At 44.6% G+C, this 20,392-nt stretch overlaps 1 protein-coding gene across 5 annotated transcripts in view; it reads right to left on the reverse strand.

Annotated features, from left to right (window-relative positions):
- The window catches only part of SGPL1 (sphingosine-1-phosphate lyase 1), a 62,197-nt gene extending 49,407 nt beyond the window's left edge, over positions 1 to 12,790 (reverse strand). The window contains exons 1-2 of one of the 5 annotated variants that reach the window (XM_054435821.2): positions 12,551 to 12,790; positions 11,777 to 11,846 (exon numbers count right to left, since the gene is read on the reverse strand). In XM_054435821.2, coding sequence (XP_054291796.1) covers positions 11,777 to 11,803 — 27 coding nt within the window. In that variant the 5' untranslated portion in view covers positions 11,804 to 11,846; positions 12,551 to 12,790. Of the gene's footprint in view, positions 1 to 8,378; positions 8,481 to 11,776; positions 11,847 to 12,160; positions 12,279 to 12,519 lie in introns of those variants that run through there. The other 4 variants (XM_054435823.2, XM_063669913.1, XM_054435822.2 and 1 more) reach the window with 4 other exon arrangements.
- Between the last annotated feature and the right edge of the window lie 7,602 nt (positions 12,791 to 20,392).

Genomic DNA, 20,392 nt, shown 5'->3' on the forward strand with positions numbered 1-20,392 from the left:
TTTCGAAAATTATCTTTTAACAAAAGCTAGAGATCTTTGCTGTTCCACAGACTCCTCCAACCCCCAGAAAATGCTTGTGAACATAAAATCTTATATAATTACAAAGAATTCAGGACATCCTAAAGGCCAGTCATGAAGGTCCATATTCCCCAGTTAATAACTTCTGTTCTATAATAAAGCATAGAAATAGCCTCAGTATTACAAAAGGTCCTATATAAGTAAAGTAAGCCCAAGACCCTGTGTCTCCTGTAGGTGAGAACAAGAGACATTGTTAGATATATCCATTACTTAAAATTCTGTAGGAAAAGCCCTATAACTGCAATAAAAAGGAGTGCAGTTCTGATCCATGCTACAACATGGATGAACCTTGAAACCATTAAACGAATGGTTAATCAGGAAGTCAATCAGGAAAGACCACATATTTACTGTATGATTCTATTTACATGAAGTGCCCTGACTAAGCAAATCTACAGAAAGTAGACTGGTAGTTGCTGAGGACTGGTGAGAAGGAAATAAGGAAGTGACTGCTGAGTACTGCGTTTCTTTGGAAAATGTCCTAAAATTGATCGTGGGGATGGCTGCACAACTGTGAATATACAAAACACCAGAGTTGTACACTTAAAAAAGCAACATAACCTAACAATTCCATTTGTGTTCACCAAATGTCCCTTCAGCTAAGAAACCACCTAAGATTCTTTGGATTCACAGGCTTTCTTTTAATAAAAAAATAAAATTTAAAAGGCCTTCTGAACAAGTTTTTAAATGGGCCAAGGATAGCAGAAATTGCAACTCCAGAAATAGAGAGTAAAGCTCTGGATTGCAAATGAAAGCAACCATAACTACCTAAGAATAACTTGCCTAAAGGTATATTTTTACGAGTTTATAACCAGGATTATTAACTACTAAAATGACGAGATTTTAAAGAATTTTTTTTATCCAGCAATTCGTAAGCACATACTGTAGCAACTACCCAGATATCTGAAAAGGACAGTGACCTTTGAGTATTCCCCTGAACTGACACCTCACCACTACTCTTGTGGACTCTGAGAGTCATGTTAATGTGTTCTACAGAAAGGCAGCTGTGGTGTCCTAGAAAGTCTGGACTGGTAATCAAAACCTTCGGCTCTAATTTTAGCTCTCACTTAGAAGCTGTGTGATGTGTGGCACAACACCAAACCTCTATGCAACTGGACTTTGCTCATCTGCAAAACTAGAAGCCATTGGGATAATTCAACAAAAAGTTCAGGAGAAAAAAAAAAGATACCATCATCCACTCACAGGGTTGTTGTGAATATTAAATGAGATAAGGTAATAAGAAAATGACTGCAAATAATAAACACTCATTAAATATTTAGTGAACCTGAATTATCCAATGATAAACATTTTCCTTTTCTCTTCAATAAGCAACAAGGAAAAGCAACCTTCCCAGTCACAAAGGAGCTGGAAGAGGCTTTAAGTAGTTTGATTCCCATGCCTATGTTGTATTTTCTTACAGACGGTGGTAATAAAACACACCTTAGTAACGAGCTATTTCTCAGTTTTCTAAGCAAGATGTTAAGTCAACTCTTAATCTTCAACAATCTATTAAATCAATCAGAAGGCTGCGAGTGCCCTCTAGCCTACCTATACAACAGGATTAAATCAGTTACCTACTATCTTTACAGATCGTAAACCTGTGTGTTTTCAGTCATCCAAACAGACTGTTGACTCTTGTGGTCATGATTCTTGGGAAAGCATTTGAAAACGTTTTCAGAAAGGGCTGGGTAACAGAGTCTTAGGCTTTCTTCCACTCTGGCCCAACACAGCCCAGACAGGGAGCAGACTTACCCTGGCATCCTCATATTTGCCCTCCCCAGCGCCCTTCAGGACACTTCTGAAAGGCATTCCCTTTCAGAATAATGTGAAAACAGAATTTCCAATTTGCCTCAATTGTCTCAAAGACTCGGTGCCATTAAGACTGGAATTCAATACAGAATTGATCTATTCCTTTTTAGACCCATCTGTCAAAATGAATTCAAAAGAATAAGCCTCCAAACAACATGGTCCCCCAAAATTGAGTATAAAGTGTTACTACAATAGCCACTTAGAATCTAAAGCATTCTAGAAGATTATGATTTTAACCTGAGAATTAACTACTACAAATATTTTAAATTCTGCCCTTAACAGGGTCCTTTTCATACTCAAAAACAACTAAGGTTGCTTTGTTCCCATCAATTGTGTTTTAACATTTACAGACTAGATAAACAAGAATGCAGTAGGCTTTACTGTCTGGGGAAATTACAGAAAAGGAAGGGCATTTCACATTTTAGAATTGCCTGTACAGGCTGAGTACAGTGGCTCACACCTGTAATCGCAGCACTTTAGGAAGCCGAGGCTTCTCAGTGAGGATGGTTAGAGACCCAGAGTTCAAGGCTGCGGGTAGCCATGATCGCACCACCGCACTCCTGCCTGGGCAACAGGGTGAAACCCTGTCTCAGAAAAAAATAAAAATAAAAAATAAAATAAAAGTGCCTATACAGCTTCAGGAAAGAGTTCTCAGTGCTCTCCTCCATGTGTGGTATGCAGATGACAGAAATTTAACATTTGCTGCCCAAAGCTAAATCAAGAAGTTATGTATTAAAACTCTCTGGTAGTGTAAATTAGTACAACCACTTTGGAAATCTGTTTGGCAGTACACGTTACCACACAGCAACTCTACATTTTATGTTTACCAAGACATGTTCAAGAAGGCAGCAGTGTCATTCACAATAGCCAAAAAACTAGAAACATAAATGTTCTACAACTACAGAACAAATTAGTTACAATATAGTTATACATTGTAACACTACACAGCAATAAGAAAGAACAACTAATGCTACCTAAGAACATGACTGAATCTCACAATGTTGAGCAAAAAGGCCACTCACAAAAGAGAATATACTGTATGTTTCCACTTTATGTAAAGTTCAAAATCAGCAAAACTAAGCAAAACCTTTAGTAGGTATCAACTGGGAAGGGACATTAAGAAGCTGGCTGGAGTGCTGGAAATGTTTAATATCTTGATCTGGAAGTATATTCATACATAAATATTTACTGACCTGGATAATTAAGATTTGTGCCTTTTACTGTATGCAAATTGGCCCTCAAAAAAAAAGCCCTATGATTTTTTTAAACTCAAAAATGACTCATTCACTTTATGGGATAACAGAACAAATCGCTGATACATAAAGCCTGAATAATGGGCTAGGATTGTTCTGCAGTTTCTGCCTATACTAACAGGCAACTCATTCATTTATCATACATTTGAAGTTTCCTATTTCATGACAAAAAGCTGATGTAGCTGCATTATGTTATGCCACAAAGCAAATTATATGAAAAGCTCAACTTACAAGATGTAACAATTTTAAATCTGAATGCACCTAGTAACAAAATCTCAGCAAATATACAGCAAAATCTATTAATAATAGAACTAAAAAGGAGAAATAACTGATAAGGCATATGACTTGAAGAGGCAGCCACAAAACAGAAAATCCAAGTGGTTGGTAAACATTGAAAAGGGTACTTAACCACATCAGTTATCAGGAAATGCATATGGGAATTACAAGTACATTTACCTGCTTACCAGATTGGCAAAAAATAAGCTTTATAAATATCAGGTTTGCCAAGTTGGGTGGAAATAACTCTCATATATTGTTGATAGTAGTATAAATTGTATTGGCCTCTTTAGAAAAGTTTAGCAATATCCAGTGAAGTTAGGCATGTACGCCTTTACAATCAGCAATTCCACTCCTAGGCACAAATCCCAGAGAAACTCTTGCACTTGTGATCACTTGTTATATAAGAACACTCATAACAGCAATGTTTGAAAAAGCCTCAAATTGGAAACAATCCAAATGTGAATTATAAGTCAAATGGATAAATAACTGCAGTTTAGTCACACAATAAAATACTATATATACAGCAATAAAAATGAATGAACTTAAACTACATGCAATAACATGGATCTCATGAATACTGAGCAACACAGGAAAATCACAAAAATAAAAATACATATGCATCCATTTACATCAAGTTTAAAAAAACAAACTAAACTTAGGATGCATACACAGGTGGTTAAAACTATTTTTAAAAAGGCAAGGGAATAATTATAAAAGTCAGGATGGGGTTATCCCTAGAGGGGAAGAAAGGAAATATTTGTAACAGGGTGGAGCGTACAGAGTTAGAGATAAATGGTTTATATCCTAATCTGGTATTGTTGTCTTATTATTGTTCATTAAAATGTAGATATGTGCTTTCTATACTCTTCTGCACGTATAATAAATCCCAAAATAATTTTTAATTAAAATGGAGAGCAAGCCCTTCTTTAATTAAAATGGAGGGCAAGCCCTTCTTTTTCCCTTTCCTCTTCCTCTTCCTCTTCAGGAATGAAACACGAACCTGACAGGTGGAACCCCAGGCAGCTAACCTGGCCCAGGAGGGGATGCAGTACTGGTAGCGGAATGACAAGACAGAAGCAGCCTGGCACCTCAAAGACTCAGGAATGGCCTTATCGGCACAGAATGGAGTGGGAATGGAATGGAATGGAATGGAATTGTATTGGTATTGCATTGTATTGTATTGTACTGTAGTACTGTATTGTATTGTATTGTTGTGTTGTGTTGTATTGTATTGTGTTGTAATTTTTTTGAGAGAGTCTCACTCTGTCGCCCAGGCTGGAGTGCAGTAGTGTGACCTCGGCTCACTGCAACCTCCTCCTCCCGGGTTCAAGCGATTCTCATGCCTCAGCCTCCTGAGTAGCTGGGATTACGGGCACCCACCACCACACCTGGCTAATTTTTGTATTTTTAGTAAAGACGGGGTTTCACCACGTTGCCCAGGCTGATCTTGACTTCCTGGCTTCAAGTGATCCGCCCACTTTGGCCTCCCAAAGTGTTGGGATTACAGGCGTGAGCCACCACGCCGGGGCAGTTTTCTCTTAAAGAAATATATTTATATCTTTTTAAAAATCTCTATTACTTTAGGTTTTTCTGTTATATACACTCAAACCTAATTCTAGCTGATGCATTCAGTGATCTGGACACATGAAAAATTTTCTAAAAATTAAAGCTGTCCAACAGTGGAAAGAACTCCCTGAGAAAGTATGTAGCACTCACTCCTGACAGGGCATTCATTGTAGAGGGATTCCTAGGCAGCAAGAAAGCTGGACTGCAGGACTTCTAAAGGCCCTCCAGGCAATTAAGATTCTAAGGCTACTACTGGAACAAAGCAGCTTTGGGCTTGCCAAAGCTGTGGCAACTGTGTGCCTCTGAATCTATCCTGTTAAAATCAGTGGGAACATTCCCTTTCTATAATCCATATTCTATCCACCTTCAAGATTCTGTTCAAGAATTATCTCCTCATTTGTGCCTTTTAAAACAAACTTGACCTCAACTCCAGCATGCTGGGTGTTCTCCCCTCCAGAGGATCTCCTCCTCCAGACCCTCCATCCAGCATTTTCCAGCTCAGCTATGTGCCTCCGGATTCCACCCTCTGAATTAAATCACAACCAGACTCCTTAACCTCTGGTTTCCAGTTGTATTAGACCAATGGGAGGCTACAGCAGGAGATCAGACGGTAGGAAAAGAGTCTGAAGTATTTATTCCCCTTGATTCCTTTCCTGCTGGGTCACTGGCTGGCATTCCTACAGGTTACCTTCTTCTTCATCTCAACTGTCTCAAAGTTCCAGAAACTACTCCCTTCCTTGCCCTCTCACAGGCTTAAGAGTGTAATCCCAGTTACTTGGGTGGCTGAGGCAGGAGAATCACTTGAACCCAGGAGGCGGAGGTTGCAGTGAGCCGAGGTCGAGCCACTGCACTCTAGCCTGGGTGACACAGCAAGACTTGTCCCCCCAAAAAAAAAAGAGAGTGATAATGGCTCTCCTATTGCTAGCCAGCCCCTAGATGTTTCACCTAGATGTTTTCCTTAAACCTGCTCAGCCTTGAAAACAGTCCCTTGATCCCTTAGTACGCTGTTGGATTATGCCAAGATATGACTGATAGATCCACAAACTACTCGCAGCCTTCACCACTCCATCTTCTCAGAGGGCCCCTATCTCCCCTTCCCCCACAGCATGGTTTTTCTCTCAGTAACTGGGTTCTGTACATTTACACATACAGACTGATTCACATCAATTCCCTATGGAAATTCTTAAACCCAGGCTGATTCTCAATTCTGCCACCAATGTGCACAAACTGTATATAATACTAGATTGGGTAAAACCTAATTAAGAAGGTAAATATTACTAAAAATTCCAGACACATAGACTGAAAAGCTAAGTCAAATACTGGGATTTGGATTCTATCTGTTTATAACCCTCTTTTCCTTTAATCCAAAGGCTTTGGAAATTATTATAGATCTGTTTCATCTATAACACTGGGAGAATGCCAAATACAGTGCTCATCCTGCAATGGCCACTCAAATGTCAACAAATTTTTTAATGTCCTATCAACAATCCCAATGAATTTTCCTTTTCTTCTAGCAAATCCTACAAACAAGACACAAGGCTCAAATAATAGAACAGAGCTCCTAAGGTCAATCTTTCAGTTTACTGCTTAAATCCCATTTGAGATTCAGAAAGAAAGCATCCCTGAAAAAGATTTAAGGGTCACAGATAAAGACGCTCAGGGACCTGGAAAGATTCAATTTTTGAACCCAAAAAACAAAACTGAGGGAAGCTTGCTGTTTGCAAATCAAGAAAAGAGTGGTGCAGAAATGTTGCAAAGGACAGCATTTCTTAAGAATTCTGCACTGCTATAAAAGATCATGCTGCACCATCTCCAATATATATTCCTGAGCAGCAAGGCTTGACCCATGGGCAAAATAACCCTAAGTGAGACAATAACAGACAGGTTAACCTCCAAGAAGGGAATCACTCCCCCACCCATATGAAAGCATAGACTACACAGATATCCAGGTATCTATGGTAACAAACTTCAGACCAGTTTCTCAACCTCACCACTATTGACATTCTAGGCCAGATAATTCTTGTTTGCAGGAAACTGTGCATTGTAGGATGTTTAGTTGCATCCTTAGCCTCTACCGACTAGATGCCAGCAAAGCCCTTCAGGTGTGACAACCCAAAATGTCTCTAGACATTGTCAAATGTCACCCAGAGGGCAAAATTGCCCCTGGTCAAGAACCACTGCCCTAGATAAGCAATTATCACTCAAACCCCACCTAGCACTACCAGGGTGCACACGCTAACCTTGATTCATCTATGAATATCAGCTAATTTAGTCATCATTTTCTAATGAGAAAAGAAAAAAGCCACCTAAGGGGTAGACTGGCTTTATAAAATACCTTTTTCTTAAAAAACTACAAATATTTGGCAACTTGCAAAGTGATACCACCCTCTAGCACCAAGGAGAGTATGAATAAAAAGAATGGTTGCCAAGGGGGAGAAAGGCTGCTACAAAGCTGTCTGACTTGAATTCCCTCTGACATCATCACAACTCTCAGCAGATGAACATACTCATTTTATTCTCTATGAGACACAGGTGGAAAGTACTGCAGTCTATGACACATCACATACGAGCAAATGGAAAAAGGTAAGCAAACTATCCTAATCAAATGATGACAAAATTAAGGGCAGGAACACACTGAGGGCTGATAGCCCGAGCCTGTCAGTCTGGATTCAATGCTTGTTATATGTGGACTCCAGGTCATCTCCAGGTTTTCTCTCACAGCATACTGTCCACACAAGTAGTTTTCAACCCTATGACCCAATGCCCTCTTTTTATAACAAGTATTCTGTAATCCCTTTTGCTATTCTGAAATGTCATTTAAAGATTATAACACTATGCCTGCAGACACAAGTTTTAAAATTTCAATATAATTCATTAAATGCGACGTAAAGGAAAATAAAACACAATTTTTTTTTTGTTTGAGACAGTCTCCCTCTGTCGCCCAGGCTGGAGTGTAATGGTGCATGCAGCCTCAGCTCACTGCAACCTCCACCTCCCAGGTTCAAGCAATTCTCTTGCCTCAGCCTCCTGAATAGCCGGGAATACAAGTGTACGCCACCATGCCCAGCTAATTTTTGTATTTTTAGTAGAGATGGAGTTTCGCCATGTTGACCAGGCTGGTCTAGAACACCTGGCCTCAAGTACTCTGCCCGCCTCAGCCTCCCAAAGCGCTGGGATTACAGGCATGAGCCACCACTCCTGACCCAATAAACAAGATTTAATAATAATTTAATAATAAAACATGTATTTTCAGACTACACTAGAAGAAAAAAGATTCCCTCCTCCCCCAGTACCCCATTCCCAAAGTGCCCCCTAGAGGGTGGAGCTATCCTATCCCATCTGCTCCACACAGACCCTCTCCCATCAGTCACAATGGTCAGCAACCTCTACCCTTACCAGGGGTAAGGACACAAAGTAGGCAAGAGGGAGGGATCTGAAGTCAGACCAACTGAGGTCAAACTTGGCTCCACCACTCAACTGCTGTGGTTACCCTCTATAAGCCTCGTTTTTCATCTGTAAAAGAAGGATACCAAAAGGTTTTTGTGAAAATTAAGTAAGTACAGTATTCCTACACTTAACATGTAATACATGCTCAATAAATGTTAGCCATCAGAGTTAACATTACTATTCCTGAATCCACCTTGTATTGTTTCCTAGCTTTTGCTCACTTATTCTATTAGCAGAAAAGATGGGAGACTGGATATCCATTTATCAGAGATACTCTTCAACAGATTCGTGTATAATATAAGCTGCATCACAGGCCAGGTGCAGTGGCTCATGCCTGTGATCCAGCACTTTGGGAGGCCAAGGCAGGTGGTTGGATCCCTTGAGCCCAGGAGTTAGATACCAGCCTGGGTAACATGGCAAACTACCATCTCTACAAAAAATATATAAAAATCAGCCGGGCTTGGTGGCATGTGCCTGTCGTCCCAGCTACTCAGGAGGCTGAGGTGGAAGGATCATCTGAGCCTCAGAGATTGAGGATGCAGTAATCTGAGATTATGCCACTGCACTCCAGCCTGGGCATCAGAGTGAGACCTTGTCTCAAAAAAAAAAAAAAAAAGCTGCATCACATGCCTTCTAAGATTATTTCTAATTCTGAGATGCTGCACTGCACTGAGGTTATTTTTTTATTCACTTAGGTCCTTTCTTCCCAGGTGGAGGGCCAAGAACATGTCTTACATATCATATAAAGTAGTTAGAGAAACACCTCATAGAATGATGGTTTAGTGTGCCACTGAAAACCCAGCCTTGGTTATTGGTTCTTTACCATTTAGTCCCAAATAGTATTATACATTACAGTCAAGGAATGAATGACAACTTTTCCAGTGAAAGCACTTCATGCAACATGTATGTTGTCTTCAGAAAGTGATGACTGCCTAGGGCCACTCGCATCTATGTGGATTAATTCCTTACAGCAACAAGCAAAGCAACACTCCTAAACATTCTAAATTAACAGGTGAGGAGGTGAAAGGTGGTGGCAACAGCTAGAGAAATACCTCAAAACAAAACTGATTCCAAAGTTAATATTCCAAGTAAAAGCAGTCATTGTTCTGTTAAAGTAAATGCATAGGCCCTAGAATAACCATATCTCTGTGCATGGGGAAATATCTTACATATAAGAACCTATAATTTACATAAACATATCCTTCTGTAAGAGGATAAACAGAAACTGTCAATTGCTACAAGTCACTCTGCATTAACCATCCAAGATGCTCACAGCGGTTATTTCTGGGTGATAAATTATTGCACGGGGTAGAGTGGAATGAAGGGGATGTAGGAGATAGGGGAGATTAACAAATCCCCTTTCCTTTTGCTTACTTATAGTTTCCAGTATTTCTAACATAATGGTCTTTTAATAAGAATTTTAAGTTATATAAGGGTATTAATTAAAACTGAAAAATCCATGAAATTTGGGGCAAGAAACTATTTTAGATGAACTTTTCACTGGGAACTGTGGATAACCTAAGTATTCATCTATGTCTCTCACATACAACCTAAAATTATCCTAGTTCCCTGCCTGAAATCACAATGGATCAAAACTTAGTTTCTCTCTTCTTTATCCCCCCTGCAGACCTTACAGGTTATGCCACTACGATGTCAGCACCCAGTATAAGGAAATCTCACTACCAGTTTTTGCCAGTTTCCCAGTGACACCAACCCACCCTCTGGGATAGTGAGATAAAGAGAGAGAAACGAATTGTTTTTAAAGCACTGATTTTGCACTCAGAGAAGTGACAAAAACAAACAAACAAACAAACTTGGCTGGGCATGGCGGCTCATGCCTGTAAGTAATCCCAGCACTTTGGGAGACCAAGGCAGGTGGATCACCTGAGGTTAGGAGTTTGAGACCAGCCTGGCTAACACGGCGAAACCCCATCTCTATTAAAAAACAAAAATTACCCAGGCATGGTGGTGTGCATCTATAATCCCAGCTACCCGGGAGGCTGAGGCAGGAGAATCGCTTGAACCCGGGAGGCGAAGGTTGCAATGAGCTGAGATTGTGCCATTGCACTCCAGCCTGGGAGACAAGAGCGAAACTCCGTCTCAAAAACAAACAAACAAAAAAAACAAAACAAAAAAAACTAAACCCGGACACTTTTTCTATACCACCATTTCAAAGCTATAAACTCTCCATAATTCTCACACTAAGAAGTCCATAAGGAATCATAAAAGTCCCAAAAATAAAATGTCATTTTGGTAAACACGCATTTAACAACGCTATTCTTCCCTGCTCAGTAAAACAGCACAGAAAGATCTCAGGAGAGGAAACAGCTCTAAAGCAGGCATACCTCTCTGCTCAACAAAAGAACATAAATTCAGACTGGTTCAATCCAACAAGCATTTGTTAAGCACATACTATATTCAGAACACCATGCTAGGTGTTTATTCATCTCTAAACAAAGAAGACATGATTATCTGCCTGCCGAGGAACCATAACTCTAATCTGGAAGACAAACATTCAGATAAACTAATATATGGCAGACCCTGATAAAACGTAATAATAGAGGTTTCAAAACTGCTCTGGTAGTACAGGAAGGGAGGGATTAAAACTGCAAGAATTATGAAAAAGAAAGCCAGGAGAGGTGACTTGTGCTCCTAGTCCTAGCTACTCCAGAGGCTGAAGCAAGAGGATCACTTGAAGTGGGAGTTCCAGGCTACAGTGAGCTATGATTATGCCTGTAAATAGCCACTGCACTCCGGTCTGAAGAACATAGCAAGACCTTGTCTCATTTAAAAAATAATAATAATAATTTTGAAAAAGATTCTTCAATAATTTAAGTTCTACATATACGGTATTGATATATTTAATTCAGCCATTTATTCATCCTGATCATTCATCCAAAATAAAAGGTGGTTGGCCAGGCGCGGTGGCTCACGCCTGGAATTCCAGCACTTCGGGAGGCCAAGGCGGGTGGATCACCACAGGTCAGGAGTTCAAGACCAGCCTGGCCAACATGGAGAACCCCGTCTCTACTAAAAATACAAAACTCAGCCGGGCGTGGTGGCGTGCGCCTGTAATCCCAGCTACTCGGGAGGCTGAGGCAGGAGAATCGCTTGAACCCAGGAGGCAGAGGTGGCGGTGAGCCGAGATCATGCCACTGCACCCCAGTCTGGGCAACAGAATGAGACTCCGTCTCCAAAAAAACAAAACAAAACAAAATAAAAGGTGGCAGAAACGCTCAGCTATCAAAAGCAAGTATCAGAGGTGAAATCTACACACTGGGATCCTTTGGACTAAAAAAACGGAGACAAGTGCCTTGGAACCAGGAGGATGTCTGCAAAAGGCTCACCAACATCAGAAGGTCTGTACTAGGCATCTTCCTCTTCCAGCCTCCTCTCCGCGCTCCCCTTTTTCAGACTCTGTAAAAGGGAACCAGGTTTGTTTACTTCTAGAGCTTTAAACTGTCTCGCCGGCCCGCCTAGATTCGCCAGAGCAGCCAAGTTATGGTTCTCTCCCTCCTTTGAAGGCTCAGATTTCACTCCCAGATATCACACTCCACCCCTAGCACCCCAGACCAGCGAATCAAAATCCTGCTGCAACTAGGCTTTCCTCCCACAGCTGATGAAACTAATCCAGACCCAGACTCCCACAAAGCATTCCACCCAGGTGGAAACTAGGGGAAACGCCCCGTCTGCGCGTGATCGGGGTGGGAGCCCAGCCCAGGCCACCTAACCCAGGCTGAAGGTGCCGAGGCTGCCAGGGTCCTGCCTCCTCCGCACTCCCTTCAGAATCAGCACGGCCTCGCTCTCGTCGTCACCCCTCCCTCCTCACAGCCTTCCCCTCCCGTCGGAGGACCAGCAAATCCTGGCCGCCCACGCCCACTCCTACCCCGCGGCAGGCGTGGGCTCCAGACCCGCCCCACCGCGGCCCCGCGCCCGCCCGCCGTCCACTCGCTTGGACCTCGGCGGCTGGTGCCCACGCCTTCAGCCCGCCCCCGCCCCGGCCGCAGCCGCCCCGCCGCCTCTGCGCGCCCTCGGCCCACCCAGCCCCTGTCCTCTCCTCATCCCGCGGCGCCTCCGTCCCGACCCTCACCGCCCCCCGGAGCTCGCGGCGGCCCCTCCACCTCCTCACGCCGGAACCCGCTTCCAGTCTCCTTCCCTCGAGCACCCGGCCGGCTCCACCTCCTGCGTCTCCCTCAGCACGCGACGGACTCGCAGGCCGCAAGACCCAGGCTCCCCTGTTGCCGCCGCCGCCGCCGCCGCCGAGATTGGAGGCCCGGCAGCCGCCGGCCTCGCCCCTCCCGGAAATGGCTCCGGGGGCACCGGCCCGGCTCCCGGACCCTGGCGTGCGCGGCCCCGCTGCTACCAGCCGCGCGCACGCCCGGACCCGGGCCCCACGGCCTGTGCGCGCCGCCTACCGGCCAGGCAGCGGGCTGCACCCAGGCCCTCCAGTGAATGTCTCAACCAGGCCGTCCTGGGGCGGCTGTGGTATCCCGACGGTCACCAACTTCTCTTCCAAACTGCCTTGGACAAAAAACTTTCTGGTCACATTTGGTCACTTGGAGCCTCCTGAGAGAGTAGGTCTGCAGGGCATTGTACAAACTAATCCAAAACAGCCACAGAGTTGGGTCTCTTTCCTGGACCGGGGACTTCATTTTTCCATCGAGGTCAGTGGTGCCTGAAGAAAAGCAACAAGGAAACTCATTCAATGGAAATACCATCCTCATCCTCCCCTCCACCACTGCCCCCCCACTCCGAAAAAAAAATGGAGAGCAGAGGCTACTCTGTCATCACTACTTTCATGAGCAGTGCTGGGAATCACCTTATACGCAAGTGCAAGGGCCCACTGGGATCACAAAGGTCGCCTTCATTTCCAGATGAAAAAACGAAGTCTCAGCTGGGTGCAGTGGCTTACGTCGGTAATCCCAGCACTTGGGGATGCTGAGGCGGGAGGGTTGTCTGAGCCCAGGAGCTCTAGATCAGCCTGAGCAACATAGTGAGATCCCCAGCTCCAAAAAGAAAAAGAAAAAACTAAGTCTCAAATAGGTTTCCCATGACTTGTCCATGTTGTCCTAACATTGCTTTAGTGGTAGCAGAAGGCAGTGCAGTTACATGGAACCAACTGGTCAGTGACCTGCATTCAAGATTTTTTTTTCAATAGATTTTAAAATGACACCTAGATAGACTCTTGAAACCTCTCAAACAAAAATGACACTAATGAGGGTACCCAATTCCATCCCCTTGGAAAATGTTGCCATGACACTAAAATTAGGGCATCATCATCACTACCCTCATTATCCTGATGTAGTGCTTTCAGGATGAAATGTACTATCACAGCTGCCCTCCTCTGCATACCCCATCAGCATTTCCCAATTCCCCAGCCAGAATGGTTAAGGCCCTGAAAGACTATGAACAGGTTATCTTTAGGCCTCCTCACCCCCATTCCGTCAGAACTCCCAGACATCTCTACCATCCAGAGCCCCCGACTGAGGCATGAACACCCCCATACCCTTAGCCCCCTCACTACTGTTCCCCAGCAGACATGCATTCTCAGTGTTTAAGGGTCAGAAAATGTTCTGGGGCCTCCTGCCAATGCCTACTCATCAAGAGTTCCTTTAGGGTTTCAGGTATGCCTTCCCATTCTCCATCTCCTACCCTTCTGCTTTAATTCTTCATCAGATCCCCCAGGAACTGCACACCTCCTCTCCATCTCCTTGTTAGTTACCACCCCCACATCCTTTAATCTAGAATGTGTGCACCCAGATGACTAGAGGGCAGGGTCACGTCTGATTCCTCCTTACACCCTAAAACACAGTATACAGTCTGCTCATTCTTCCCAGATGCACAAACCAATTCAATCATATCGACTGATCCTTGCTTTGCCAAGAACTATGCTAGGCACCTTTACGTACAAGCCTTTTTTATGGCCTGACTTGCCCAGATCAGGTGACTCATCATCCCTCAACTTGTAAACAAGGACACCAAGACCAAAGAAGGAAATGATCCTCCCAAAGACACACAGGCAGGATGGGGTGGAGTTTGCGTGGGAGTTTGGAGGGGAAGCCAAGGGTTCAGAATTTGTAGGGGGGACCTCAAATATGCTTTTTGGTTAATTAGAATCAAAAAATGGTAGAGCTAGAGGGGTCTTCAGCTATTCACCAGCTCCACCCCAGAGAATACACAAATACACATGAAGAAACTGAGGTCCAGAGAGAGATGCGACTCCTGGCAGTTCCTGGCAGAGCCCAGCCTAGAACATGGGTCTGGGTTTGCAACTCTGTGAGCCCATGAAGCTGTGTGTGTGTGTGTGTGTGTGTGTGTGAGAGAGAGAGAGAGAGAGAAAGACTTCAGACCACCCTGCTCTCCTACCCCACACTCCCTCTGACAGCAGAATGACGTTAGGAGGCACTTACCTGGCTGGTCAGAGGCAGAGGAGGGCTATCTGGAACTTCTATTCTGAAAGTGTGGTTTCCCTGAGAGCAGCATTGGCTTTACCTGGGAGCTTGTTATAAATGCAGGTTCTTGGGGCCTCACTCCAGACCTCCTGAATCAGAATCTACGCCTTAACAAGGTCCCCAGATGGTCTTAATGCACAAGAAAGTAAGAAGTACTTCCCTAGACACTCTGTTTTCAGAGAAAGCACAATTTTTGTTTGCTTATTTAGAAACAGGGTCTCAATATGTTGCCCAGGCTGGAGTGTCGTGGCTATTTACAGCCATTATCATAGCTCACTACAGCCTCAAACTCCTGGACTCGAGCGATCCTCCTGTCTCAGCCTCCCGAGTAGCTGTGTCTACAGACACATGGCACTTTGCCCAGATAGAAGGCACAATAGTTGTATTAAGCGTGTGGGTTGTTTGGGATGGCTTAAGGAGGCTGATGAAGAACGTGTTTGTGTGGGGCTGGGGAGGGAACCAATGCTCCCCAGTTGTCCTTTGGTACCATCATGGTGCCTTCCAGGATGACAAAAGATTGTCATTCAGGTGTCAGTGAGGCACTGAAATTCCTGCAGATGACGGAAGGCTTGGGACAGGGGAGGGAGGTGTGGAGCAAGATGGTCTGGGATTTTTTCCCTCTGTGGCTTCTTTAATTTAGGCTGGGAGAATCTCCCTGCAGTGCTTGTGTCTGCCATTGTTTAAACAATTCATGCCAGCAAATCTGGTTCTGCTTAAAATGGCAGCCATCCATGGCCAAGTTAGTGACAGCCTCCCCCTCATGCATGAGTGCACACTCCCACTCTAAAAAGCAGGCGCACACACTCTCCTGCCTCCATTCTTGTTCCTGACACCCCTTGCTCAGCCGGGGACCTTCTTGAGAAGCTCACCTCAGGACAGGGGTGTGGGCAGGTCTTAGGAGGGTTGCAGCCTCTAGGCCCGTCCTGGAAAGGAATGGCCCACAGGAAACCAACAAACAGTTCCTGGAGCCCAGAATGCCCAAGAAGAGGCAGGAAACCAGCACATACCTCCAGCAGCAGGCTGAGCTGATCACAGCAGAACTGGCCACCAGGGGAGGAGAGACCAAGGGCCAGACAGACATGGGAGCCCCCGCAGCAGGGACCAAATGCCCCGACATTGCCAACTGGAATGAGCAAGGGGCAGCGAGTCACCGAGTTATCATGGGCCCCCTGACCTCACCCAGGTACATGCCCCAGTTGCCAGTTTGATCAAAGTCAGAGTGGGCAAGCCCTCAGAGAGCCAAGAATTATTTCCCAAGGAAACCTCATCTTTCCTAAAGAAGCCCACTGATAGGGTTTGGCTCTGTGTCCCCACCCAAATCTCATCTCAAATCATAATTCCCATGTGTCGAGGGAGGGTGATTGGATCATAGGGGTGGTTTCCCCCATACTGTTCTCGTGGCACTGAGTGATTCTCATGAGATCTGATGATTTTATGAGTGTTTGGAAGTTCTTCCTTCGTTCTTCTCTCTGCTGCTGCCTTGTGAAGAAGGGGCTTACTTCCCCTTCACCATCCGCCATGATTGTAAGTTTCCTGAGGCCTCCCCAAGCCATGTGGAACTGTGAGTCAGTTAAACCTCTTTCCTTTATAAATGACCCAGTCTCAGGGAAGTTCTTAATAGCAGTGTGAAACGGACTAATACACCCACCATTGTTGCTATCCAGGCTGCACAGTCACTCCTAGCAAAACATCAAAAACTGAAAGCAGCTGTTTCTCAAACACTGAATAAATATAAACTTCCTTTGACAAAATAGCTTTGAAGGCAGGGAGACAGGTCTCTACCCAGGAATCATTGTGTGGCCTCAAAATAGCTTTGAAGGCAGAGAGACAGCTCTCTACCCAGGAATCATTGTGTGGCCTCCAGCAAGTTGTTTTAACTGTCCAAGCCTGGGCTTCCTCCTTTGTAAAGCAAGAATTAACAACTACCCTAGGACTGCTGTGGCAATTGTAAGAGATGTATGTGTGTGCCCATCACATATGAGGCCTGATCCACCATAAGCACTCAATAACTATTACTATTATTATTATTATTAATTTATAAAGACAATGCCTCACTGTGTTGCCCAGGCTGCTCCTGGGCTCAAGTGATTCTCCCACCTTAGCCTCCCAACGTGCTGGGATTACAGATGTGAGCCACCATGCCCGGCCAAGAATTATTGGTCTAACACCCTCCACATACATCCAGGGTGTGCTCAAATAAGATTCCAATCTGAGCTGTGTGATTGACTAAGCCCAGCCCAGCTCTCTCACCTTGTTGCTGTAGGTTGGTTTCGATCCCCATCAGGACCTGATCCTAACAAGTTGGTTAGTCTTTCCAATGTGCCCCTTGCCCTCTCTAGGGCATGCTAGGCCTTTGCAAGGCTTGTCTGAGAGCCACAGATCTACTGTTTTCCTGCAGGTTTTATTGCTTGTAGATCAGTAAGTCCTAAACCAACCAGATCCAACACCCCTGTTTATAACAAATATTGTTTTGTAACTCTCTCTTACTATCTTGAATCAATATAGCACTATAATTTTAAAAGGGAATGTCATGATAATAAAATCATACATGAAGTTGGCAGAGGCATGGACTTACAATGGATATGTTTGCATTACAGGAAGGCAATATTTAATTGAATAGTGCTGTCACTGTTTTCTTTATATTTGACATTTTGAAATAAGGACTAAATTAGGCTATTCATAGAATTAGATACAATCATCATGGATAGGAAGGCTGCAGACGCAGACTAGTATAGAGGTAGTGTCTTAATGACTCAATTACTATGTGAGCAGCATTGCCATGGATGATGTGATTTTACAAAACTGTGGCTTAAGGTTGATAACGTTCCAGACAAAATGCAGGACAATTTACACGCAGCTCTCAACATGGTAGTTGTACTCCAGGTAGGTTGTATAATAAAATCAAGTGTTTTTGTTGTTGTTGTTGTTGTTTGAGACAGAGTCTCACTCGGTCGCCCAGGCTGGAGTGCAGTGGCACAATCTCGGCTCACTGCAACCTCTGTCTCCCCGGTTCAAGCGATTCTCTTGCCCCAGTCTCCCAAGTAGCTGGGATTACAGGCATCCGCCACCACACCTGGCTAATTTTTGTATTTTTAGTAGAGACAAGGTTTCACTATGTTGGCCAGGCTGATCTCGAACTCCTAACCTTAGGTGATTCACCCACTTCAGGATTACAGGCATGAGTCACTGCACCGGGGTGTTTTTTGTTTTTTAAACATACATGTAAAGTGAAGTTGATTATGGCTCATGTGACTATGAACTAGCTTTTCACCTCTATGAATACTCTGACAGTGCATTCAAAAGATGTACAGGACTCAGGACAATTCTTCCTTGTGATGGGATGCATCCGTCACTAAGAACAAAGAGGGACCTACCTGTTGCCCCTGCCTGCAGCACCTGCAGGAGAGAGAAAAGTCATGATGGGCCTCATTTCTGCCCCAGGGACTGCAGTATTCCCCTCACAGAATGCCAGAAGCACCAGCCTCATCATTATGACAACCAAAAGTTTTTTTTTTTTTAATTTCCAGGATGCTCCCTGGGGAGCCCGGCTGCCCCAGTGAGAGTTTCTCTTGTGGACTGATGACAGGGATACACTCCAGCACAAGCAGCATTTTAATATCTACAGCTGAGGATTTGTCAAGCTAGAAGGGACTTAAACATCATTCAGGTGCCCATCTAGCATGGATAGTCAGCATCTCCAAGGAGCCTTTCAAAATCCACATGTCAGGGCTCTCCTGCAGATGGAGTGAATGAGGTGTGAGGCCCAGTCATCTGTACTTCGTACATTCCGGGATAAGAGCTGCAACATTCTACCCATTCTCATCTCTTTCTAAGTCTTAGTCTTGCAGCTAATGGGGGCAGAACCTAGAATTCCTGACATTCCAGCCCCAGAAGCCCAGACCCAGAAAACATAGTGAAGCTTGTGGCTTCTTGTGGGGCTGTTGGGAAGCTGTGCTGTGGGGCTTTGGATGCACCATTAACTCTCTCTAGGCTTCAATTTCCTCAACTCAAAATTGGGTAGAGAGGGGAAGCTGTTCCTCACCTCTGTCAGTCTAGAGTTCTCTTTGGCCCACTGGGGTTGCCCTTCCCAGAATCCTCTGTTTGGTAACTCCATCTGTCTGTCTCCAGGTGCCCAGGAAGGGCCCTCTGTCATGTGGTTACTTGGTTGGGGAGTGTTTGTCCTGGCCCTGCTGTGAAGGATGAACATGTTGCCAGAATGCCCTGGGGGGCCAGGCCCTCTCACCACCCTCCTGAGTGTTGACACAGATAGGACATGATGAAGAGGCCCAGCATTATATAAGTCCTGGGTAGACAGAGGACCAGTGGGGTAATTTCAGCCCTTGGCCCAGGGTTGCTCCTTGCCTGGCCCTGTAGAACTGGTTTCCAGGGTTGACTCAGAGGGGCTGGGCAGCACCTGTATCCTAAGCTCAGAGGTCAGGGTAGCCGGGGGTGGTGGGGGCACCCTAATTCACAAGGGATGAAGAGCTTTTTATGTCTGAAAACTGAATGAAAGGAATTTTCTCTCGTCGGTGACTAAGGACAGAATATTCTCTACACTTGGAGGAGTGACCTAGGCAGAGGGATCAAGGACAGCTTGAACTGAGAACACAGCAGGAGCAGGAGCTAGCCAGGCAGAGAGGGGCAGGAAGAGCGTTCTGGCTGAGCAAGTGCAGAGGGCCAGTGGTGGGGCAGGAGAGGCAAGGCCAGTGTGGCCAGAGAAACAAGCCTGAGGGGGACGGAAGGGAGAAGCTGGCATGCAGGTCAGTAGGGGCAGGCATGGCAAATACACATGCCTTCAGGGGCCTAGGCAGGTAATGTGACTGCTACAAATTGGGAACGTAGGCTTCAGGCTACATTCATTCAACATGCATACAACTATTCAATGCCAGGTTGCAATATTCAGGGCCTGGGATGGATCATTGAGCAAAACAAAGGGCCCTGCCCTCATGCAACTTACATTCCAGCAGAAGGAGACAGACTAATAAACATAATAAATAAGTAAACTGTATGGTAAGTTAGGAGATGCTTGGGGCTATGGAAAGGGAGGAAGCAAAGCAATGTAAGGGAAGCACAAAGTATGGGGCTTGGGACGAGATGTCATGGATACTGAAATTTTATTTATTTATTTATTTATTTATTTTTTGAGATAGAGTCTCGCTCTGTCATCCAGTCTAAAGTGCAGTGGCGCCATCTTGGCTCATGCAACTTCCGCCTCCCAGATTCAAGCAATTCTCCTGCCCTAATCCCAAGTAACTGGGATCAGAGATGCACATCACCACACCTGGCTAATTTTTGTATTTTTAATAGAGACGGGGTTTTACCACATTGGCCAGGCTGGTCTTGAATTCCTGACCTTGGGTGATCCACCCGCCTCAGCCTCCCAGTCATGAGCCACCATACCTGGCAATTTTAATATAATAGTAGGGTAGTTCAACATCTCAATTTTCCAAAGAAAGACAGAAATCTAGATTTTTTAAAATACTCTCAATTTTAAAATTATGTTGTCCTAAG

Source organism: Pongo pygmaeus, chromosome 8 (genome assembly GCF_028885625.2).
Source record: "Pongo pygmaeus isolate AG05252 chromosome 8, NHGRI_mPonPyg2-v2.0_pri, whole genome shotgun sequence".
NCBI classification, from domain to species: domain Eukaryota; kingdom Metazoa; phylum Chordata; class Mammalia; order Primates; family Hominidae; genus Pongo; species Pongo pygmaeus.